Source organism: Vanessa cardui, chromosome 4 (assembly GCF_905220365.1).
Source record: "Vanessa cardui chromosome 4, ilVanCard2.1, whole genome shotgun sequence".
NCBI lineage: Eukaryota > Metazoa > Arthropoda > Insecta > Lepidoptera > Nymphalidae > Vanessa > Vanessa cardui.
The window spans coordinates 11712949-11740049 of record NC_061126.1 but is presented as its reverse complement, the minus strand read 5'-3'; the positions used below and the strand labels follow the sequence as shown (position 1 = coordinate 11740049).

Genomic DNA, 27101 nt, shown 5'->3' with positions numbered 1-27101 from the left:
GAATCTCTAGCGAATGCGGTCACGCGCTCGCTCGCGGTCGACTGATTTCGTGAGCTAATAAGCGGCACGCTTTTTAATTGAATATGAAATATACTGTTTTTAACATTCGCACTTTAGGAAGATTCATACAAATATTACGTCAGACCTTTAAAATCGAAATTGACGGTATCTTATTCTATCTAGTCGCGAATTATGATTATTAAAGTGACACGATTCCAGTATATATGTGAACACAATGCATACCAATCGGCTTACGTTTTAAACAACGTTAATGAATTAAATTTATTTGTGGCACGGTATATCGTTAAAAACGACCGCTAAATATAGGAAAATCCGAATTGAACGGCATTAACAGACAATATTTTAACAGTAAATTGCCAATTGAAAACAAAATATTCGAATGCTGCCCTAAATTGATAATATACCTACATATAACGGTGTTTCTACTGATTGTTGAATATATTAAGTATTTCATGTTATAAAATTGAAAGAGTTACATGACACTGACAGAAATAGAACAGATAATGAATCGGCGAATTTTGAAGGTAAAATTGGTATGTTTTAAAAGAAAAAATAGAACCATCACAATTTCATACCAAAAATCAATTACTCAAATGGTAACCCAAACCTCCAACATTACACCCTCAAAGGGTGAAAAAGTATCCTATGTCTAATATAGGCTAAGCTTGCTTCGTACCAAATTACATTGAAATCAATGGTTTAACCGACGAAGCGTAACAGGCTGATAGACAGACAGACATACAGGAGTACTCATATTGATTTTTCTAGTAATTGAACTATGGGTTTAAATGCTCTTTTGCTTTTGTTTTTGGAACGACTTGCGCTAGTTTTATGTTTAATCATAGTATATAGATTTATAAACCTTTCAAAAGTAATAGTAGGTATAAAAGTATAAGTGAGTTAAATAATTTCAGATTCATTTTGTTATTAACAACGTCATTTATTATGTTTATATCATAAGATCAAATTAACGTTTTTTTGTACAGCGTATAAATTATTTTAACACGATTAAGTGTAGCTTCTCCCCTCTCAAATTTGTTTGAGTGCTTCCATAATATGTTATAAGAAGTATTTTCTGCTGGCCATCTGGCGAGACGTTGGCGATTTTTTGCTTTTCTTTTATTTTATTATGTTAGTAAAAAACATTGCTAATAAAGATAACGTTTAGTGATCAAAGACTTATAGTTTCGTACGATAATGGTTTCTCACTTCAGCTTCACTTATATTATTGTTCGTTTCAGTTTTTATATAAAGAACGAAATTAATTCAACGTGATTTTTAAATAAAGACAATCAGGCATGAATTAAATTGCATTTTATAGTTTTAAAACAATACTTGAATATAACTTTGAAATTAGAACATGTGTGCAATTCTTAAAAATTACAAAAAATCCTGGCCATAATTATAAATGGAGTTGCTTAAATAAAAACAAAATTAATATAATACTAATGACAACAATATTAGGTACAACCTGTTGCGTGTATAAGCGATGACGTTTTCAATATATTTCATTTGAATTTCATTTTAGTATAAAAATAAAAACAAATGCTTCGACGTTCATTCTGTATGTATGAATAAAATCCATTCGATTCATTAGAAGCTATATTCTTGTTAACAACGGTTTAAAGATTAGCAACTCATTTGGCATTAAGTAGATGACGTGCGAGTTATAAAGAAAAATAAAAGAAAGAGACATTTCATAGCATACCGGACATGTAAAGGATTTTTTTCTTACCTCTCCGGCGTGGCTAGTGTCAGGTTCGGCGCAGGGAACGCGCCTTCCGCTGCGCAGATGACGTTCACAGTGTCATCATCAGTCTTGTTCTGGATCAGGCGGAAGTTCGTCTCCGGTACTGTAATGAGACACTTGTTAGGATGCATGTTGCATAATTTTAGAGGCTTACTTCCCGGAACGTTATATATAAAATAGAACTCGCTATACATATGAACTGATTTTTAACTCTTCTACCGGTATAAGGTATAACACTAGTTGAACTTGCGGCTTTACCCGCACAAAATTGATAAAACTTTACTTATGCCCCCAACAATCAACTTTTATTTTACCTCTTCGAAAAATCAATCAAAAAAGTGGCCTTTGTAATTTCGTGGGACTAAAAATTTTATCTACATTGGTTAAGCGCTCTAAGCGTGTAGAGCTGACAGACAGATTACTTTCGCATTTATAATATTATTTTGATATGTCTTCTATAATAAAAAAATAGCACAAACAATTGAATAAAGAATAAATTTTGATTAGTATTGTATTGTATGAAAACATACATAAACTATTAGGTGTAGCAATGTATTTAGTAAGTAGATACACATAGGTGTCAGGCTAAAGTAAAACAAACTTTTAAAGTTTGTATATACCATACATATTATAGGTATGTTTTATGCTAAAATATTAAAACAAAAAAAAAAAAAAAAAACATATTAGATGATTTGTTTTTTGTTTTAATTTTTGAATTATAGCTATCGAGTCGATAAATTGTTATTATTTATTTAATTAAAAAATACAAAACTACTAAGTAAACTATAGATAAAAATAAGACATTTTAAAAACAAAGCCCAGAAAATATTCAAAGACAATTTGATATTCACATCTTAAGGGCGATAGAAACATTAAGGCTCCGTTGTAAAATAGAGGGGGAGCAGGAAAAAGGATCGGAATAAGTTATCCGAGTACATTAGACGTAATGAGGAAATTTGGGGAATGTGACTTGTAACTGCCCACAGTAAATCATAATAATGATAAATTCCTATTCAGGTTAAGGGAAGAATTTCATATAAATATTGTTTTTTGATATTTTGACTATGTAAATTAAGTAGGTAACAAACAGCTAAGTAACAATCCCACTGCTGGCTTTCTCTCTATTTTGATTTTGAAATTTATTTATGGAGATATCACGATTTTTTTTTTTAAATAATTCGAGCACTTATTATAAAAGCAAATTATGCACATGTAGGTTAGGTGATAGGCATGTGCTCGACATCTTACATCACCCATGAGCCACTAATCTAGGGAACATAATGTTATGGCCCTTGTGCATATACCTAGTCTGTGGTAGGTACTGGCTCACTTGCCCTTTTCACCGGAACATATCACCACTGAGGCCGCAATCAGCAGGCAGTAAAATATTTGATGAGTGTATGCTACCTACACAGACGAGTTAGCACAAATCTCTACCACTAAATATAATATCCTCAATATTTTGTTTTAAATTTATATTTCCTGACAACGGGTAGTATAAAATAAATAAAAATGTACTCCAAATTCTGACTAAGTAGGTATACCTACCTATTACATATATAAGGTTTCATCATGTTGTTTTATACAAGTGAACAATCAACGCAGAGTATAAAATTGTAAGTATATAATTATTCATACAAAATAATATGATGAATAATAGGTTCAGTTCTTATAAGATGATAATTATTTTTGTAACATTGTATAATATATAAAATTTAGGTTGTCCGTTGAATGTAAAAAATAATAATCTTTAAATGATCCACTGCAAGGCATATGATTATTCTTTTAGCTAGATTTTCGCAAAGAAAACGTAGAAGACGATGGTATAGTTGTTTCATTAGTTAAGTTCACTTAATTAGACTTTTTAAATATTGTATAGGTAGGTAGGGGTAGTAACCTACTGGTTTCCGACTACGTATTGGCAGCGTATGAAAAGAGGACCTGTATGATTTTCACGATCATCAGTAAAGTAGATAAGAATAGAAATAAAGTAAACAAACTTACTTTAGCATTTATAATATTAGTTGGGAAACTTCTTTTCAAATTTGAACAGAACAAAATTGAAGTAGCGGGCTAGGAGATAAATCTCAATAGCGGATTGGCGCGTTGACATTATTTTATTAAATCTAACCAATCAGAGCGCAGTGGGCGGACACGTTGCGTCTGCGCAGGTAGAGGCAGGCGGAGCCAAATGATGAGATTTAACAACACCGGCACAACATGTTTATTCAAAGAACGAATCAAATATTAAATTTTATAATATCAATACAAGAGTTCTACTAAGCAAATTTAATTATGTATCTATTTGGCAAGTAAGTTCATTATGAAAATACGGAAATGTAATGAACAACAATTGGTCGAAAGTAACGTTTTTATGTCGTGTCATATGGAAATACAAAGAGGGGTGAAGTTGTGAAGTCTTAAACGTCATATTGGGATACGGGACTGCTTATTCATGTGGATATTCCAAACAAAGGAGCTCATTTGGACTCAAAGCCGTTATATTATATGACAAAAGACATGGTAATAAGTGGCTCATTAAGGACATAGTTAAGATACACAAGTTAGTTCATACTAACTTAAAATCAACAAATAATTATTATATAAAAGAAGCGTTACGTTTACCTCAACCCCAAAATAATTCGATAGTGTTATTGTGAGGGTACTTGAATAAAGATTATTTTGATTCTAATTTTATCTTGGATTTTAAATAGCTCTGTGAACTTTGTTATTTGGTATGGAGTTACATTACATCCAAATTTATCAGTAAGGAAAGAACACCGTGCCCACGCGCCCTGATTGGTCAATATTAAAATACGGAACATTTTGTGAGGAATCTGAAAGCACTGCTTTATAGTTTTAAACGATACCAATTTATGACATCTAGACGAAGTCATTGTAAACAGATAAAAAAATGTTATCTACAAGACCCTTCGAGAGAGTTTTTTTTATAATTACCTATATAAAAACATATGCTTCAATACCATATAGTAGGGAGCTACAACCAAGTGGGTACCATATTAGGTATATTGACGACCTCCGTGGTCGAGTGGTGTGTACACCGATTTTCGTGCGTACGCCACTCCGAGGTCCCGGGTTCGATTCCGGGCCGAGTTAATATAGATTACCATTAGTTTTCTATGTTGTCTTGGGTCTGGGTGTTTGTGGTAGGTACCGTCGTTACTTCTGATTTTCCATAACACAAGTGCTTTAGCTACTTACATTTTGATCAGAGTAATGTATGTGATGTTGTCTCTTATATATTTATTATTATAAAAAGTTTGTCCTTGTAATCATACGTGCAATCATAGATGAAATTTCATCCTTATTCGATGTAACTGTCTTTAGTTCTAACATATTCAAATAGGGTACACTCGTCTTTATACTCTATGAAGTCTTTTGAATATAAAAATAATAATTTTAATAATAATAATAATAATAATAATATTTTATTTCGACCATCCAAGGATCATAACATTTACATTTATACAATTACATATTATCTACTTATGAAAAGATATTAGTATACAAAATATTTATTTTAAAACTACGTTAGTAACAATAATAAAAAAATATACAATAGTTAAAATTTATTTAAATACTTACTCTATTTATTTATTTAAGACAGGAACGATTTGCCTGATTGCGATTTGATTTGATTTTTAATATAATTAAAAAGTAAAACATGTATATGTGAGTGTTATTTGATACCTGAAAAAAATAATGCTCTTATTCTAATCTGACTGTTATTATTTTTGTCTTCATCTGAATATAAAAACTTAAATGTAACTGTTACAATAACAATAACAAACATTTTAATCACTTACGTATTCAACATTAACCAAGTATAATATTTTACTTCAAATATTAAATACCTTTTCCATGAAAGTACGTCCATAAATCTTTAAACTGTCTGAAAGTCTCCAGGACGAAAAGTCGACGTATGCAATGTTGCTATCGTGAGCGAAATTTCCAATAAATTGTGATTATATAAGTATATTTTATCATTAAAAATATTAGACGTAATGAGTTTATGATGAAGATTAAGATTTTTTTAAGAAGTTTAATATGTAATAAAAGGAAAAGGTGGATAAATACCCAATAACAGATTTCAAAAAATAAAAAGAAGAGTAAAGACAATACGAATGAAAACTCCCACTACTATTCTAGATATAGTTATAGATTTTATTTGATTTCAATGCTTACATTGATCTCGTTTTATGTTAATTATTAAAAAGTTTCACAAACATAAATACCTACTGCTCAGATAGAAACGAAAAATATTACTTGATATAAATTTACATAATAGTATTGGAAAAATATAGCCTTCGGGTCACGGTTTTAATTTGAGTATACGTTACCGGCTGCTAATATTTTTAAAACAGCTACAGATAAACGGTCGAGCGAGTTCGTTTGCGTCTGAATGATTTTATTAAATGAAAAGGTGCCTTAAAAATACAAAATTTTAACCTAAATAATTTATCCAAGAGCTAATAGTAACATTACTTAGTTATAAGTAATGCTATTAGCTCTACAAGCAATATATTATAATTTATTTGATAAATTTTAATTATATGCTCATAACCTGTTGAATTTATACTAACTACGTTATAAATATGAAACTATCCTTGTACTAAGGTTATAATATTTTTATAGAATGTGCTTTACAGATTTATTTACTCAATGTTTCATATGACTTAACTAAATTAAGTATATTTAAATAATATGAAAATATTACACAGAACGCTGCCGTTTATATAGAATAATACATTGAAAAATTTGTTATATCTATTGGGTACAAGTTGCTACGGCATATTTTTTCAAAAACTTTTGTAGCGACAGTTTCATTTTATTAACGTAATACAGCTTAAAATATGCAACTAATAAACCAACTACCTATCTGTTTTGAAATAATTAGGAACTGCTTTAAATAATTATGTCTATTTACATATCAAAGGTACTATTAATTTCTGCATTGAGGTACAATAACTATATAGGTAACTGATTTAAATCAAACGATCAATCGAAGAGCGAACTTAAAATACGTTTTTGAATGTTATATTAATTGACACTGCAGATTCAGTGAAGTGCTTTCGAAATTTCAGTATCTGTGACTCATTATGAATCACTTATTTAAATTAATTCCACTAGATAAAATAGAATATCAATTTGAACGACGAAATGGGAACGTTTCAATTTTATCCGTTTCATAATTTTAATAATGCTGTTTATTAGAGTGCTTAAATTATTAGTGCCATTGACATAAAAACGCTTGTTATTTTTCCTATATATTCAGGTACATTTTTGTGTGTTTTTGCCTCTCATTCTATATGTAAATGCCAACAATTCTTTCACTGAGGAACATGGGATTGCTGTCGTAGGATTGGTTCGTTTCTCTTATAGAGTTGCTTGAATTTTTATCACAGAAAAAGATTTACAAATACATAGCAAAAGTTTATTTTAAAATATTATGTAATCTTATGAACGCAAGCGTGATGTAAATAATGAGCCATTTGTTTCATTGACCAGAAGCCTTATAACCACACTGCATAAAAAGAGAGAACCGCTGCATAAGCGTGCGATCAACAGATGCTGGCTTACGATATTGAGAACTGTCTTAAAAAATTTACAGGAAGAAGTTTAAGGAAAGGGAAGTGGTGAGAAAAGGTGTAAAGCGTCAGATGTCTTTTACTTAATGCTCTTAAAAGCACAGTTGATGAATTTTGAAACAAACTATAAGACGGTGTATTCATTTGTAAAACAAATACATTTCAATTCATTCTTGAAATGCTTTCAAGAATATTTCTTTTATGTCCACGAAATTAAATAGATAACCATAGGTAAATCGAAACAAACGTAGCTGTGTGTAAGACTGTATAATGATTCTTCTAAATATAGCGTTTACAGTATCATCATTAATTGCTTTCTTAAGACAAAATTTTGGCTCAGATTGCATTGGATAAACTTAATTCAAAATCACAAATAATTTTATTTTATGACAACTAAAGCAATCCTATAAAATGACTATTTTAAGTATGAGATAAAACATTCAACTGCCTCGCATCTACCATAAAATACATAAAATATTACAGAAGCTATAAAAAAACACTCACCGAAAACAATCATTTGTTTTGTCCTTGAATCTTCCTCCATAAATGTCGACACGACACATGTATAGTCGCCCGAAATGTCCGTATTCGGTTTCACTATACGAAGAGCCCTATGCATTTTTAACGGATCATTTGAAGCTCGATACGTCAAATCGACTCGACCTCGTAATATTCCCATATCCTGAGGTTTCTGTGATGCGATCCATTGATACACAGGCCTCGCTTTGTTCTTGAAGAACCATTTCACTACTAACCCTGAAGTATTATTACCGTATGTATAATCACAGTCTAATATAACGGCGTCTTGTACACCGTATTGAATTATTTCTGGTACCACAACTTTCACTATCTTCACAGCATTAAGTCCTGTAACAAAAGAAATTTCATTGTTTATTTTGAACTCTAATGAGTCTTTATTTTTACCCAGTTATCTTTAGCACAACTCACGAGATATAAATATTTGAGATAAATAGGCAAGTTGAAGATAAAATTATTAAATAAATAATATTCTTGAAACCAACAAGAAATACTTTGAACTACCAACTAAATCTTAAGATTATATTTCTAATAAACAACAACGTACTAAACACGATTCCAGTTCACTACCTGAACCTTATATATTTAGACGATATGAATGTAGGTTTGATATTTATTGTATAAACAACATTGATTTACAATATTCCCTTTTCATGTAAACAAAAACAATTCCACGTGACTGGCAGCGCATTAATGGAAGTGTCAATAATAATAGGGAAATTCAATATTGACATCAACACGACATTAGAACTTTCCCCAATATGGTAAACAGTTTAATGTTCATCTAAATCAATGGTATTATTCGATAATATTTCACGAGTAATGAAAACTTAAAGCATAGATGTATACAATTACGTAAAGTAAAAACAATATTTTTAAGATTAGAATGTCAAAATGGATTTGAGCTAAGTGGACTAAGTACAAGCACGTTCAAACTTTCCATTGATGTTTAATAAGTTCATAATACTCTTATAGCTACAAGCTTATTTATATCTGAATATTTAAAATGGAGTTTTGACGTACGACGTAATTCTGTTTTGTTTTTTGAGGATTCATTAATGTAAATAATTTAAAAAGTGACGACAGCAAAATTTTTCCTAGAAAAATACGTCTTAATAATAGATATGTCTATTAGTTTAACGGTTCGTTTTCTCCAGTAACATTCTCTTTAGGTAGATAGAATTTCAACTTCGCCACATTAACATAGAGTGTTCCAAAGTTTTCTAGTTTACAGTCAAATATGGCTTACACCTAATCTGCAGCCGTGAGTCTTCCTAAGGCATTAATATTTATGCAATTCTCGCGTCAATATTGTTGAAAGCTTATTTAAATTCATCCTCGGTTCTACTTAAAAGTGAATGCGATATAAAAATTCAGGCTACATTTAAAATTAAATCAATGGATATCCGAAATGACAAAGTGAAAATAGATTTGAGTATCAGATGATGAATTGATGAGTGAATATTTTTGGAAGCGCTTGTCAACTACGTGATTTAACTGACAAGTTATCATTCACTACTTTTTTATTTTTAAAAAATAGCGCGATTTGATTCCACTTTGCTGAGTATACTCTTCGTTAACTGCCAATATATTGTGTTTACGTATATGTACTTTATTATACAATAGATCTTCATCTTCAGATAACTGAAGTCTTTTCTCAAATCCTACTCTGCTTGAACATCATTGTTTCTATATTCAATACTAAGTTTATAATCGTAGTTACCTGCTGACTCTTGGCAATAGCTTTTGTATTCCTAATAAAATAGAAATATAATTAACAGTACAACTATGTTCATGTCAAAAATCTGCTGAAATATATCAGAGAGGATCTCAAGAGCTCTTGTAGTTCAGAATCCGCACTAACGAGCAAGTCTGTCACATTTAGATAAATCTTCCGGTCAGCAGACGTGAATAGTCAGATATGTGGCTTGTATAAGCCGTTGTTATAACATGATTGTGTCAGCAACTCGTCGAGTGTCACGTGTCAAGTGCTTAGAAAAATCCAGCGGGAATACTTTTCCAGTGGGAATTGTTGAATTTTCACAATTTCTCGACATGTATCTTATAAGCGCCAGAGCTGCTTGACTGTCCACTTGGATTCATATGCTTTGATATTTTTACATATATCCAGAAGAACGTTTCAAATTTAAAAATATATACCATATGCTGCAGAAAACGATAAGATAATTTTTATTAAACCTAGAGTAACTTTCCAAACGATTTTAATTTTTATTCCGTTTACTGATCATAGTTAGGTACTCAATTTATTTAAATGTAAGTAAATGAATCTTTTCCAATATAAAACAAATAATAATAATAAAATGAAACCCAGACCGACCCTCGTCATTATATTAGGTAGAGAATGCTTTCTATTATGTGGAAACGGCAACGCCAGTAATATTTCGCCTACGTCGAAGTCAGTATACATTCCCAGGTGTGCATGTTGCATGAGGTATCAAAGCGGTTTACAGCACGCAATGTGTGTATTTACTGGCAATTTACCGACATCAACCGGGGTGCGCTAAGTCCGGTAGTGAGGGTTTCGGTTAAGATTACAACGCCCTGCTGTCTAAGATAAGGCATGCATATGAACCCTTGAAATTAGAAGTGCGAGGATTCACTACTGTTACGTAGAGAATAGCTTCCTCAAAGCGGATCTCAGGTGTATTATGAAACGTAAGCATAAAGGCATATTTCATAAAATAATGAAATAAGAATTTCTTCAAAAATATTTTTAATAAAATTCCTTTCAAAAAAATAAAGTGAGTACAAGTCAAAAATAAATACACTTTTTGTATTTCGAATATTGTAAATAATTTTACAATAACTTGGGGACTTATTGTTTCTACATCACTGTCGAAAATAGGAAAAGGGTGAGCTAAATAAAAATGACTTATCCAAAATACCAACAAGTAACGCGATGGGGCACGAGCGTCATATTATTTTTTAATTTGATTCCGTAACCCTGGCAGACCCTTCGATGCTATTTATATTTAATTCCGTCTGAGAGCCAAAAGATGAAGAAAAACGAACATTTAGGTACACAGAGGTCTTGTATACTGAAATCCTATTGCCAACCCTTTTATATAATTTCATTAATTTATAATGTTTGCCTTTTATAGAGAACAGTTAGTTTGAAACATTCGAAGTATCCATAATAACATTATTTTGTATTTGAAATGTAGTCTTTACTGATTTCATTTTGTTTTAGTTTTAGTGCAACTTTATTTATAAGCTTATAATAATACGGGTATCATTATCAGATTTAATTTCGGTATTATTTATTTTCTATGAATAACTTAAAATTTATAGCTTTGTACATATAGTAATTCAATGATATAACCTCTATGAACATCAGTAGAATGGTAATCGTACTAAATGTCCGTTTTTCCGAAAAGTCAAAAATCTAATAAAATCCCAGTATTTAAGAAGTGCCAGAATTGGTTGGAACAAATCAAGTGATTACTTTTATTAAAAAGGATTCCATTGCAAGAACCCTGAAGCTTTGAATGGTATATTATCTTTTAATCAAATACTTGAATATGTTTCACTTGGTACTAGGGCTTTGTGCAAGCCCGTCTGCGTAGGTACAACTCACTCAACGTATATTCTAACACCAAATAGACATACTTAGTATTATTGTGTTCAGGTTGAATGGGTTAGTGATCCAGTGCAACTACAGGCACAAGATAATATCTTACTTCCTAAGGCTGGTTGTGAATTAGCAATGGAAGGTTAAAAGTTCTTGCGTGGTTAATATCAATGGGCAGTTTTCTTTATTTACCATTATGAGGTGGTCCATTTCTACGTCCATTAACATATATAACAAGAAATGAAGAATGCGATTTCGTTTATGTTTCAAGAGATCTCTTTTACCTACAGGGTATTATAGAGATAGGGTTATTGCATACAAGTGTAATATTTATACAAAAATTTTCAATTTTTTATCACTGAAAGAAAATAATTGCCCGAACTTAAAAAAGAATTTAACGCTTCCATATTCCATATAACGGTTTACAACAATGTGAATAAAATTCCAGAGAACTTTGATTTTTTTCTATATATATAAGAACTAAATTTATTGGAATTAGTATTGATTGGAACAATTTTAGGACTTTTGGATTTAGAAGATTCCGATCAAAGTCATTGTGTGAGTTTGACAATTTTGATAGTGATACACAAATTTTGACGTCATAAACCTCGTCGCTCCTATTATAATTCGCAAGTTTAGTTATAAAGGATATATTCCGTAATAAACAACGAGTGTTCAATTATTATTTATAAACAAAATAAATTCTCATAAGGCTTAAGATCCAATTTCTCGTTTGAATGTCTGCTACAACCCTTACTTTGCTTCACATTTCCAAGAGCGTAGTAGCGAAAGGTCGCGATATATTATTTCCCTGCGGAAACCCCAGGGTTGCCCAGTAGCTATTAATAACGGCTTTTCTTTGCCAGAGCTACATGCATCTGACAGTAACGATCGCACTTTTACTCTGTCATTTATCGTGTCGACCGCCTTTATTATTTAAATTTCGTCCCAATTTTTACACAAATTTAAATTTTTAACGTAGTTCCCTTTTTTACGCATCAATTAACCGAATCATGCAAATAAGCATTTTTTACTTACAACGTTGATTTTATTTAATAAGGTTTATGTATATTTTTCTTTTTACCTTTGTTGGTTTTGAGGCTTTGTTGAAATTTGAATGACTCAAGTCATAATGAAATGCTTTAAGTGTTAAATAATGCTTATATTTTGATGAAAAAAATGCCTAAATTGACGAGTGTAATAATTAAGATAATTTAGTGTCCCTGAATGCAAAACTAAAACGAGTTATATATTGTCAATAAAAAATAATTAAATAAACTAAGTGAGATTCTCTCTTTAGCGTATAACCACATCATCAGCGATACGCGAATATTTTAAGAGACTAAAAATTATACCTATAAATTCCTTCACCCCAATCAAACCACTACATAATTTGTGGAATAAATCCATTAATGAAGCCCTATTAAAAAGTGGAACATTCGCTTTTCTTTATTATAATAATTATAATGCAATAAAAGCGTTTTCCTCGTTACGACAGTATTTATCTCGACAGATAATGGAGTCGAGACAACAAGGAAATGCCACACGAGAAATATCTTCATCTCGTAATGAACGCTGATGTTTCCTTACCATTATTTTATTATTTCCGTTTTATATCGTTCATTTCGAAGTAAATTGCTAAGCTATGTTTGATTAACAATGCTATTAAAACAAATTTGAATAGTTCCTTTATATAATTTAGTGTTTCTTGTGCAACCATTTCTTATATGGTTTGTTTTGTCGCCTTCGCTAAAGTCGACCCATCATCATGAATTTCTGCATATTACTGTCAGGGCTACAGAATAGGGCATTAGATAACAGCTGTGCCTGCCCTCACATGGCAATGCCGTTGCCGGATACTAGTATGAAATAAAATGGATTTATATTGTTCAATTAAATGGTCAACATATTTCGAGCACATTTGAATTATAAGAGCTACTTCTGACATTGTCAATGTTTTTTCAACTTTTCCGACTGTTCCATGTTAGATAGAAATCGACCAGAACGTATGTAGTAATATAATCATTACGGTTTTACAGTTATCGTACTGTTGAATAAGTAGCACTGAAAATTGTACTCCGAAACCTAACATACCTTACTTCTTTAAATATAATCGTTAACAAGTAATAAGCCACATGAACGATTTCACAACAATAAAAATAATTAAATATCTAATTAAGAACATCGATATTCATTCAACCTTCAATAGTTTCAACTTGAACAATTTGAATTTCCACAAATAGTTCGTTTTAATAAATCTAACAGAGCAACTTCGCTATTGGGTACAATTGTTGCTATACTAAAGTACTTAGAGTTCGATTCACAGAATTTCAAACCCGAAAGTTGTTTCGAATGAAATTTTGCTTTTACAAGTTGACTCGTAAATCTTCGGTCGCTCGACCGGAGGTTATTTTATTAATTTTTAACTTTTTCTACCAATAAATTATTTGTTTTCAACAGCGGAATTTTTATATTTCTCGTGTTAAAATGTCACATATATCAAAATACTTATTATTATATTAAGAAAATTATTTGTCTTTTATAATAAGTAATATTTTTTTTCAATATTTTTTCATTAATATCCATTCATTATTTTAGTGGCATCACATCCCTACTGTATGAAGTGAATTAAATCGAGAAGTTAGGAAAATAAACTCAGTAATAATATTCCAAACTCATTTCAGTACGTTAAGCAATTAAAATTATAATACTAGTTTAATTAATGCTAAAATTAAGCATTAATTAAACTAGTATTTGCGTTCCAAGTTTAAATCCATTTTGGAACATCAATCTATTAATTATTTTATTTTCAAGCCTCGATTTGTTGTCGTTATGACAATTATAATCAATACATCAGTTACATTTATACAATCATAAAAAATAAAAATGTTGTTAATTTCATTATAAAATATTTCTAGATTATATATTATATTATATTTAAATATTTCAAGCGATTAGCTGGAACAGACAGATAGACAAAATGAAAAAATTAAAATTTTGCTATGCATACCTTGTATACATAGGTACATATTGCATATAGAAAGAAGCGGTTACTTTAATATTACAAACAGACACTCAATTTTATTATATTAAAAACAAAAAACAAAATACGATCGTGACACATCAGAAATTAATATGCAGCATTTATGTATTAATAATACACCGAACATATTAATTCGAAACAAATATGTCTTTTAAACTTTATATTCATTAATAAAATAAACAGTTGATTGCAATGAGTATGTGTTTTTGTGCGAAATAGTTCCACGAAGGAGAAAATGATTTTTGTTTTAGTTAATTAAAAGCGAAAACGCGAGTAAAACTAAGTAGCGCTTTATAACACAAAATATCGTTGTTTCTGGGATGAAAACGAGCGTCGAATGTAGGTCATTCCGTCCTGAAGTAACTCACAAAGATATAAGGTTTTGGTCCAAGTTTTAAAAAAAAGTATTTTAAATTTTCAAAAATAAGTGTATTTAATATTTGTATATGTGTGAAATCAATTGAGTCTTCAATCATTACAAACTGGTGAGCTTGAATATTACAATATATTGATTTTATTAGTACACAAATATTAAATTAAAATTATTTACATATGATATAATTATTCCACGCACCAATTAAATATAATGTTATTTAAACGCTGATATTTTTCATGACGATTTATTTATTCTAAGTAATAAAAAATATATAAATATATTCAATTCAATCGATTTAACTCAACTTCATTTTTAAACGTTTCATCCAGAAACTGATTAAAAATGAAGTTGCGAGATTCGAACCACAGAACTAACAGAAAAGTTCAACAAAAGCTTGTGAAAGGTGAATCTTTCACGAGCTTTGTGTAATATGTTTTCAATGTTAGTCTAATCACATTGAAAGTTGATTACGTTTACATTTTTATAAAAAGCTGTTAAAATTAAATGCCATATGTAAGACTTTTCCGGTGTTTTGTTCATTTAAATGGGAAAGTCATCTATCATATTACTACATTTTACACTGTTCACTATATTATACACTATATATTCACTATATTTTACACTGTAAGAAATATTAACTTTCCATTACATTTTCAACGCACCAGCAACCTTGGCAACCAAGATGTATGACCCTTGTGTCTGTAGTTACACTGGCTTACACATCCTTCCAGTCCGAATACAAAAATATTAAGTGGTACTATTTGGTACTGACCTACTCAGATGGGTTTGCATAAAGTCATATTGACTTAAAAGGACTTAAAGACTTGAGACTTTTTTTAAAATACGTTTCGCCTATTACTTAAGTCCATCACTAAAAACTACGCGGCGTGTAATTTTCTTGTGATCTCGAAATGCTCTCGGCCCCGTTCCGCTTGCATTTGACTTTGTTATTATCTATTTGCACTTTTTACCTTATTATAAAGCTGATTTTTGTCCCGAAAACTTGTACGAAAAATACGAATTTCCTCGAAAAATTCGTAAACCTCTAAAATATAATATATAATGAGTACTGTTTTAAAATAGTAATTTTGTAAATATTTTACACGCGCAGTTCAAAATGTTACCATTGTCTGCATAAGAAATATAATAATTATTTTCATAATAGCTAATTAAGTCATAACAAAACTAATTTAAATTACAATTTATTAATAGGATATCAGCTTAGTGTCATAAAACATTTAAATAAAACATACAATAGAAAGGCATATTACTTAACAGAAATCTCATGATTAATATTCTCGTATTGTAAACTTCAATAAATTAATATAACATCATTTTATGTTTGATATATTTGATATTTCCTGTATTATAAATTACAATAACAGGCAAATATGTATATGGGAACATTTCGTACACAAATTTGTCTCTTTGTAAATCTGCATCATATTTGCAATGGAAACAAAGATTCTATTTGCATGATTACTATTCCCTCCATTTGTTTATGATGAGCCGAATGGATACGTTACACTAGTCAAAGTATTCACAAATGATTCAAGCAATACTGGGCCTTATAATATTTTGATTAGGTCCCTAATCGCACGAAACTTTTGAAATATGCAGGTGCCCCTATAATGTTTAATGCTCGGGGCTTCGACTGCTTGCCAAGACAAATTTATTTATTTAAGTCCACCTCTTCGCCAGTGACTGGCTTTACTGTTGTTTAATATAACAAAAGGAAAATGAGTTTCTGAAAATGGTTCTGTAAATATTACCACAAAAGCAGATGAGATTTTATATAAAGATAAAAAGTTTTTGGTATCATGTATGACAAACGAAATTCAGTCCTAAGCTTAAGTAGTTTCTTTGAAGTCTTAAGAATATTTAGGAAATGTACCCGAGATTTTATTTGTGAATTTAATATTTTGATCCAGAAAAGAAGGCATCATTATACTAAGTCTTATTCAAGCTAGAAGTCATATTACAGTTACTCTCTGTAAATTTCAGACTACTGGGCTAAGGTCTCCTCTCCTTTTGAGGAGAAGGTTTGGAACATATTCCACCACGTTGCTCCAATGCAGGCTGGTTAATCGCTCCAGTGACGCAATTAGCACACGGTAATTATAAGTAAAAAAAGACATATTTTAAGACTTATTCTAGATAAATTGCTGTCATATTACCTATGCAAAGTAATGTATATTTTTTGTAGTTGTTGTATCTAACTTTGACGTTTCAGATCCAAGAATGACGATCAAAAACTATTGTAATATAAAATAATATGCATTCAGAAATCTTTCTTTTAATTTTGCTTTATAATTAACTTATTCGGATTATAAACGGTACAAGTAATATACAAAAATGTGCAAATGTCGTTGCTCTGCGCATTAAGCGTTATTGCTTAAGAAGAAGGTTATCATTTAATAAAAGAAGCCGTTGAGGGAATAAATATACACCTGCAGATTTATTACAATTATTTTTATAGATATTATACTAAAAATCGATTATGATTTCATTCATTTCAATAATCTCTTCAAAGGTCATAGTTGTGATTAATCTGACCTCGATTCATGTATCAAATGTCAACTTTTCTAAGGGATTGGTTGCCAAACTGTGACATTTATACAGTCTACCAAAGGTAATCTACTATGGAGACACACCCTCTATCATGTTAGGAGAACATTAAAGGCAATATTGTGTTGTGTGTATAAAATGACGCAAGCCAGTATTGTATAATTTAATAGTATATAAATATTTTTCATCAGCGTTTTTACATTAAATCAGTATTTACGTATGCAATAAATAAAGCTCATCATCACAGACATTTTGAAGGATACACATTCATTCTAGTTAAGGGTTGCTTGTCCTAATTGCAAACAATTAATAAATGACAATCAATGGGTTTTAAAAATATTAATATGTAATGGTAGTACGTGTGTGTGTGTGTGTGTGTGTGTGTGTGTTTGAATTGGTCAATGTGTATGTGTATAAATTTTGTTTGAATTTGTCTTAAGTTTCAACCTATATGCAATCATCGGTTAAGATGCACGCGTTCTTACCACTCGGCCATCTCGGCTCTAGGGTAATTTAATGTCTATGTAACTTGGATAGTTTTAGCTGTATCCAAATATTATGTAAAGCAATATTAGCCAAGCGAATAAATAAACCTTTCGAATCATATTAATATTGGTAATATTATGTTTCTAAAAATATATACAAATTTACAAAAATATATTGTTCCCAGCTCAATGGGCTCTTTTTAAACCACTACTGAACTATTCTGGATAATCGATTTCTGAAACGAACAACTGAAACCGAATTAGTAGTTTATCAATATATTTAACAATGTTTGAGAATATACCCAAATCGTAAAAAGCCCTCTTTCTTTATTATCCGATGAACTTACTTATATAACTCGGAACCTAAATTCGTATTATATAAATATTTAAAAACCTTAAGGCGAGTTTGAATTTTATAAATTGTATGGTACAGAATTGCATGCACGAAGAAACTTTATTTGCATAGACAGTCAATTTAGTTCATTTTGCCTATTTAAAAAGTTTCACATATTCATAACAAATAGTACTTTCTTCAGAAATAATTTCATCGAATAAGCTAACTTATGTGAAATTTCTTTTGGATTTTCCATTGAAATTCTGAAGAAAACTAGTTCGATCTGTATTACGATCACTTTGTTGCTCATATGACGTTTTATATAAGTAACAATAAACTGACCTTCGCGAATTTTCTAGATTAGCTTTTCTAAATATTTTTTTAAATTTTCTTACGAAAGTACTTGAAAATAAAATAATTCAGAATCGTGAAATCCAATTCATTCTAACATTCCTATCGAGTTGATCACGGAGCTCAAGTTTCTGTAACTGTAATATTTGATAGAGCTTGAATGAGTTCTTCTGAAAATTAATTTCTTTTGTTAAATTGTCTTTTCCTAGTTCAGTAAAAAAGATACTTTTTGAAACTATTTATATATAAGTTTGAATAGAATAATGGTTTTGATAAATGTCCCACACGACTACGTCCGTGTCAATTTGTTCCGATGAATCCGGTAATTTATATCCAGCTTTCAGGCTAACTCAGTGTTAAACTTCATTAGGATTGCGTTTAATGGTTTATTCTTAATGATATAACAAACAAAGACACATAGCACTGCAATACTTACTATAGCTATGTTTATATGAAGTGATATTAAAGGTGATGTTTTCTGTCCGTATTGGGTTATCAATGTGTATTTTTTTTAAATTTGAGGCAACATCACATACATTACTCCCAATGTAAGTAGCTAAAGCACTTGTGCTATGGAAAATCAGAAGTAACGACGGTACCACAAACACACAGACCCAAGACAACATAGAAAACTAATTCTACATCGACTCGGCCGGGAATCGAACCCGGAATGGCGTAACCATGTAAACCATTGTACACACTACTCGTTGTACCACGGAGGTCGTCAATATCATTTCCGTAAATGTGATATAAAACGTGATGAAGTTATGAATGAAATTCAGAAACTATGGATTACTTGTGGTTTATTTCCATTAACCCTAAATAAATCATGAAGTTTAAGATACATAAACCGCGCCTTTAATCAAGATTTTATTTTTCGTTCGGCAATAGACGAAGCAGTATAAATAAAGTTCCCAATATCAGACAAAAGATTCAATGACCGGCCCGGGGCTTGTCGCTTCTCAAAGATCGGAAAGGAACTCGTTAAATTCATCGAGTGAATGTCCTCGACAACAAAGTTACCGATTTTCCAACAGTTACACATTGATGTAGAATGTGGCAGGAAGTTGGACAATAATCGTGATTGAAAGGACGTTTGAGTCAGTCCGTTGAAAAATAAAGGATTTTACTCCTCTATTGAACTATTGCTATAGGATTGTATATGATGTGAGTTCTTTTTTTATGTATCTAAACATTTATTGTCTTTTTGTGTACAGAATAAATTTTGACTTTCAGCTTTAGTTCAATTTTGATATAGAAGACATTCTTCTTTTCATTACAGCCAAGATGATCAAGCAGATAAAATGTATTGATTTGACAAAATTGTGTATTCAGGTACAAGCAAGAACCTCTAACTTTTTTCTTGCTTAGTTGTTTGTGCTCATAATTTATCACGGAATAAACAGCGATAACACAGAGGAATCAATCAGCCCTGAAGTAGCGTTGGTAATGGAAACTCTCATTATCAATTATTTGTCCAGCAGTGAGTCATTTATCTTTGTCTATTACTTTTATTACAAGTCAAAATCAGAAACAAACCATAAAAAAAATTATAAAAAATTACGTAACTCTTTTAAAAATCGAATAAATTTCATGTCATACACGAATAAATCGCATACGGATAATACTAACTACGTCTTAAGATAAAATGGTTACCCGACCGTTTCAAAATGCAACGTTGAATTGAACTAGCATTCTGAAGCTTAGTTCCATTTAAATGAACCTCTTAACGTCTCACGGTTGCATGCATGATTACTATGGCTTGTTCCAGGCATTCATATCGCGTGAGAACGTTTTATAAGATTAAGGGGAATAAGTTACTAATGTAAAATGTACATCAATTTTATGTTGGATATGTTCGCTTAAATGGCATTTGATATACTGTAGCCGTTTAAGGTTCGGAGTGAAATAAAAATATTTTGTTGCTTTGTGAAATTTAAATATCGTGAAAATATATTTTATTAGACTTAAATGCGTTTCTTATTCCAATCAAATCGAGAAAACGAGGTAAGTAATCATATTCGGTATTCGTCGAATATTTAACCTTAATGGAAATTGTCACAATTCTGAATCCTGGCGAGTTATATAACATCGATCAAAATTACGTTCGTCGCTTGAGAATTTTTCCAGCAAGTCATATGAATTATTATAGGTTAAGAGTGATCGGAGTCAAGAACAATCATTTTTCTCCTCTCTTCCAAAGTTTTAATGAAGTTAGTGACGTAGCTATAAAAAACCTTTTGTAAAATGACGTTGCACTTATTCGACCACACTTAGTCTTTTTTATACCTACTCAAATTTTACACACGTACTACGTATTAAGACATTCCGAGTAATAATACTCCACCAATAAGTAAGTCACTGGAATAAGCAAAGTATTCTTCTTGGAAACAGAATGACTGCTTTTTCTGATTCGAACATTTTCCGGTCACATTGATTTTACTTAAGTAACAAGAAAAATAGTACATCATGTTTTTCAAAAAATTATTATCCCATAATTAATCGTAATAAATTCATTCGAAGTTAGTTATTCAATTTTTTACAAGGCACTCGATGGTTAAACCTTTTCGGAGGGTTTGTCACAGACAGATTAGAAATGTCAAATGTCTGTCTTTCAAATGTGATTATTGTGTCCCTCTAGGGACAAGATATTAATCAAAACAAGTAAAAAATGTTCAAGTCGGCCATTTGTTATATGTATGTATTATATTAATTTTAGTTATTATGGTTAAAATGAAAATATACTCATTGCTTTCAGTGTATTCCCTGATTGGATGCTTTAATTTTTGCTCATTAACAAAATCAAAAATCAAAATAAACTTTATTTAAGTTTTTACAAACACTTCTGAATCCTCATTTTACACTTAAGTGAAGCTACCACCGGTTCGAAAAGTAGATTTCATCGGCAAGAAAAACCTACTGAGTTTCTTGCCGGTGGAATCTACTTTACTCTTTTTTCAACATTCAACATTTATATTAAATATAGAGGCAGAATTTCTGATATAAGATGTTACTACTAAAATGTCCACCTAACGAGTTCAAGACTGGATTGCAATGATATCTTGCCGTTGGTTATTATAAACACTAAACTAACTTAATATAAACTAAACTAATTTAATTTATAAATAATTTTATTTATGTACACAGTAAGCATGCAATAGGGATTCTATGCCATTCTTAATGTCACTCGTGTATGTAGGAGCCTCGTTTAGTCTCAGCGATAGATCCACGGTATCAATCTTCTTTAGATTACTAAGATTGGTCAGCTCTAATGCGTTTAACCGCAAACGACCCTCTATAAGAAAAATTCTCACTCACTGTTTTATAAATGAAACATTTTCTTTAAGATAAAAATTAAGTAAATGGTATCGAATTTAAAAATATTGTTTCACAAAATTTGTATTCGATTTTCAAAAATAAGATTACCCCTCAGGCTATTAATAATATCGATAAACAAAATCAAAGTTACCACAGTCAAAGTAAACATAAACAAACAACAACCCAAAAGAAAGAATCTTTGTTTCGAAGTCAAATTACTAACAGTCAAAAAGCAGAATTTAACTTCTGTTTGACAACAAAACCGTTTGCAACAGCATTTTTTATTCAAAAAGCATCGACTAAAGGCTCTTCTGTGTCACGCTGTGAAAGGGTGGGAGGTCAACTGTCAACATGCCACTAAAAATTCCCTTTCGCGTTACAGATCGGTCCGATAGTGGAAAAATGTTTGAGGTAATGTGTTGATTGGTGCAAGACACTAGTTTTCGGCGACAGTGCTATGTACTAACAAATTTTAAAATAATATAAATGTGAGTTCAATTTTTCTATTTTCTATGAAATCAATACTATTTGTATTGATTTCATAGAAATTAGAATCTAATCTGATGATAGAATCATAACTTAGGAACAATGGTGCCACACAATATAGAATAGATTTCATTCTAGAAGACTTACGAGTTCATAGGATGTCGCAGGAGTTTAAAACTCTATGTAACAGTCAAATCACTGAACGAAATATTTATTGTATCTCTTTTCATTTAAAATTAATTTGTTTTAATGAGCATGTTATCTTAAATAAAAAAAGTAGCTAACTCTTATGTACCAATTCATGTACTTACGTAACATTGAAGATAGAAACATACTCATGGGTATATTCGTATTAAAGTATCCATCCATAGATCAGAATCTCATAAATAATATCATTTCAATAAAACGGATTCATTGTTTGGTCATCAAAAAATTAATCGATTTAAAGTCACATATGTATCAAGTGACATCACAGCTTTAATCTCACTCAAATAATAATATAATAACCGCCATGATATATTCTTAATTGAAACGTTACAAAGTGATCTAGTTTAAGTAATCGAGGTACTTCCTTCAGCTAAATTTCGATTGCTTTAACTGACTCTGCCGTGGTGTTAGCGAAAATGACAGAGCATGACGGTGCGATCCCTCGCTAAGTAATTACGAACACGTCATATAGCGTTGAACATACTCCAAGCTGGCACGGTGGCAACGTCAAACTGACGTACGGGACAAATAATTTTTATTCGAATGTCACTCAAACGTTTGACAGAACGTTTGTCATCCTAAAAAATACATAGGTTACATAGGTCCTTTGGAGGTGATTTTGAGTTAAAGAAATTCACCTAAAACAAACAATAAAATCGTAACAAAAAAAGCGTGAAACATCTAAGAGACAATTCTCAACAATGTTTACACGACAATGATAAATCTAACAATTATATAAAAGCGAATGTAATTTTTATGAGTCTCAACACCTTCTAAATTTCTGTCTGCCAGACTATCGCCTTCTTTTCAATTCATTGAACGACCTAGAGCTTATTACACTTCTAAAAATCTACATAGTTTATACAATGGACTCGAATCCATGTCATAGACAGGATTTCAATATAAAAATAAAATAGAATACTGAAATAAAATACACGAAAGTGTCCCCTACAGTAGGAACAATATGGCGACACTGTATTTCACACGCCATTCAAGGCTTTTGAAAGCAAGAAGCTGACTTGTAAATAAAATAATATAATGAAAAATGCTATTGCGGCACGAAACGTTCGAGGTTTTAACGCGAATGTAATTTTGTGTCTTGCAACATCTGTACCGTTTGTGAAATGGTATTGTGATTTACGGAGAATTTAATTTCTGTAATTACTCTAGTGTTAATACTTGTGATAAATGAGATTTGAGAGTAAACTTGTTCCCGTTCGGGTTTTCCGTTACATTGTTTCAGTTTTATTTTTAATTTATACGGTTTTGTTTAATTCCTTTTTTTTTTTTTTAATCATTTCGTTAAATTTGAAACGTTCGTGCAATTTTCATAATATAAGAGTAAGTGACTTCTGACTTTCTTATCGGTTGAATTTACATTTTAAAGAACTGCTCGCTTTAAAGTTAATAAATCTTCTAAAATGATGAATAAAAAGTACTTGTAAGAGCTTGTTTAATATTGGATTTATTTTATCTATTACGTGCGATTTGGTACAAAACATTTAAAATATTTAATACTTTCGAAAAATGTACTGTCTGATTAAAAAGATGTTATAAAATGAGATTTTTTTTAATTCTACGAAAAGATCACCACAACTCTTCACTTGGCAAAGCATCCCACGCAATATTTTCACTTGTCTATTTTTGTATGGAAATTACATCGACGGTTCGATCTGATGAGAATTGAACATCTGGTCAGAATTAAACTGATACGATTTAAAAACGAAAACGAATAAATTTGAAACAAAAACGTCTGTTTAATCGACAATCGATACGGAAGGGTGTAATCCATCACTAGTGACGTTACTGGGCCGACTAAATAGTCATATTGTAAAGTATAAAACATAAATGTATCATTATTTCTGTGTATAATTTACAATATACGAATGTTAGAATCACGACTACGACACTAAGCTAATATATTTTATTTTGATTTTTTTCAAGGGCTAATTGTCATCTCTTAACGTAAACTTTATGCTTAAATGCAGAATTCAATCGTAATAATATTAATAATTCCTTAAAACGGGGAATGGCCAGTATTCCTTAAAAATATAGTCGATATTATTATGCAATACATGTAGCTAAGACATACATGGTAATCGATTAAGAATTAGTAATGTACGTGGTGTAGTAGTTCATTGCTAATCGCAGTATAAAATCACATGATAGCAATTTGAAATGTTATATTTTAGTTTAATTTGATGTTTGTAATTTTTATTCTGAAAAACAAACCTTGTGTGAAATCTGAAACCACTTGCATTATTTTTTATAAAAAAATGTTTTATGTCAAATATTTATGGTTAATATTCTTAATAAACCAAGATTTAAATTCTACCAGAATTAAAAAAAGATCAAGTAAATAAAAACTTTTTACTCTTTTATATTATTTATTGATCCGATTTTTCGGTCACATTTCAAGTAGCTTGTATGAAATAATGGTTTTGATATAAAATTTTGCGAGCGCTCGCCACAAAAGCGTCCAAACTGACGATTTTCTTCCTGCCAACGTATGACATTAAAACCGTATTACACGATATATTCAACACATTCATAAAATAAGTACATATTCTACCTAAAGTATCTAAATGTCTTTTTAAGCATAATATTAACAATTTTATCGAATATCATAATAATATTTATATAACAGCTGACATTGGTAGTGATAGCGAACAGTCAGTATTTTTTAAAATAAATAATAAACAAAGTAATTTAGCACAAGTAAATTGACGTTCGATGAGATTATTTATAATAATATAATAATTATTATGCTAACAACAAACTCTATTTGTTGTAACAAATAGTGTATTGAAATATTTAAATGTTATAATAGTTCTTTTACAAGTAAAAACATTTTCTAGGTCACCCTTGTAAGAACATAAATTGCGAGTTATTTAAGTGTAAATGCATTTTACATTCAAGTAAATCAATGTCAAAGTACTTGCAGTGAGTTACATAATTATTAAAATTTACATTAGTGGGTTAAATAAAATAAGTATACCTACAAGCGAGATATAGTATGGAAAATAAAGTTTATCATACTGATTACTTCACAAGATACTACGTATTTTTATTTAAATTACATTGTCTTTTATAGTAATCGCAGACGATCTATATGTATTATATATATAGATCTATATATATGACTCTTATAATTTTGATTAACACTTCCAAGTCAGCATAATAATAAGTGATATGTTATATTCCTTATATAAATGTATCTATATATCCTTATTTGCACATAAGATAAATTCTATAAATATATAGGATTTCCATATACAAAACCGGCTTTGTTTTACTCGATATTTATACACGTACTCATACATATTTAATAATAGAAATAAAGCGTTGTACTGCGCTAACAGTTTGATCCTTGTTCATGGCAAATATAGGTGAAATCCTACGGGTATTTGTCATAGATCGCAACAGTATTGCTTATGTTCAGATTGAAAGTATAATTACTATATTAACGGTATTGTTTGAATCGGGAGTACGGCGTTTAAAAGGGTGATATCTTAATTTTTGTATTCGTAAATCGAATATAATCTTAAATAATATAAAAAAGGGTCAGATTTTTCCAAAAAAAAAAACAATGTTACCGCAATGAGATTCATTACTTAACCATTCTGAGATTAAATTTTATTTGGAAAAAAATTTATTGACTGGAGTGATATTTGTTCATTAGAGAATACATTTACAAAAAAGTTGAAACAACTTTGTTTGTAAAAGTTTCAACAATTTAAAACTACACCGTACACACATCAACTATCAACTTGCCCGAATGGTATTTTCTAACATCATAGAATTAATCATCCAAATATAGTTCTTAGTACGTATAAAATAAAAGTCAAACGCTGTTGCCCTTTACGTCCAAGCGTGCGTTGAGGCGTACATACGTTCACAAAGTAAGGCATTTACTCAACACTGACTCGCAAAAACAGTACAGTGGAAAATATAAAACCATTGACCAAAAAGTCCGGAACAGTGGGAGCTGGGAGCACCCAAGCGTTAATACTCGAAAAACAAAACGGACGTGTCCATTCGCAAGCGACATTAAAACTGGAACAGCGTTATCTTTACCGCTTTTTCGGGATTCCACGGAAACCCTTCTATATTAATGTCGTTATCCAAATTCAACTGTGATTGCTTGTAAAGAAGGTTGATCTGATTAAAATGAATTGGCATTCCATTGATGCTAGATGACTCTTTACTTTATTAAATAAAATATTTACGCCAGTAAAACCCAATTCTATATTGTATGAAAAAACCAACAACAATTTGAGTAAGTACTTGACTCATACTTTCGTTTTCTAATATTTGAAGTATGTAATTGCACATAGTATGTTTATATAGCCTATTCCAAACCTGAGATTTATGTATTTCATGCGATATGCCTCACTACTGATTTTATGATTAATAAAGTAACA

The 27101-nt window shown here is 30.5% G+C and overlaps 1 protein-coding gene across 1 annotated transcript in view; it reads right to left on the bottom strand.

Annotated features, from left to right (window-relative positions):
• Nucleotides 1–27101, bottom strand: part of LOC124544387 — a 69625-nt gene that overhangs the window by 9573 nt on the left and 32951 nt on the right. Inside the window, exons 2-3 of the mRNA XM_047122915.1 lie at nucleotides 7885–8247; nucleotides 1757–1874 (exon numbers count right to left, since the gene is read on the bottom strand). Of these exons, the coding sequence (XP_046978871.1) occupies nucleotides 1757–1874; nucleotides 7885–8247 (481 nt within the window). The remainder of the gene's footprint in view (nucleotides 1–1756; nucleotides 1875–7884; nucleotides 8248–27101) is intronic.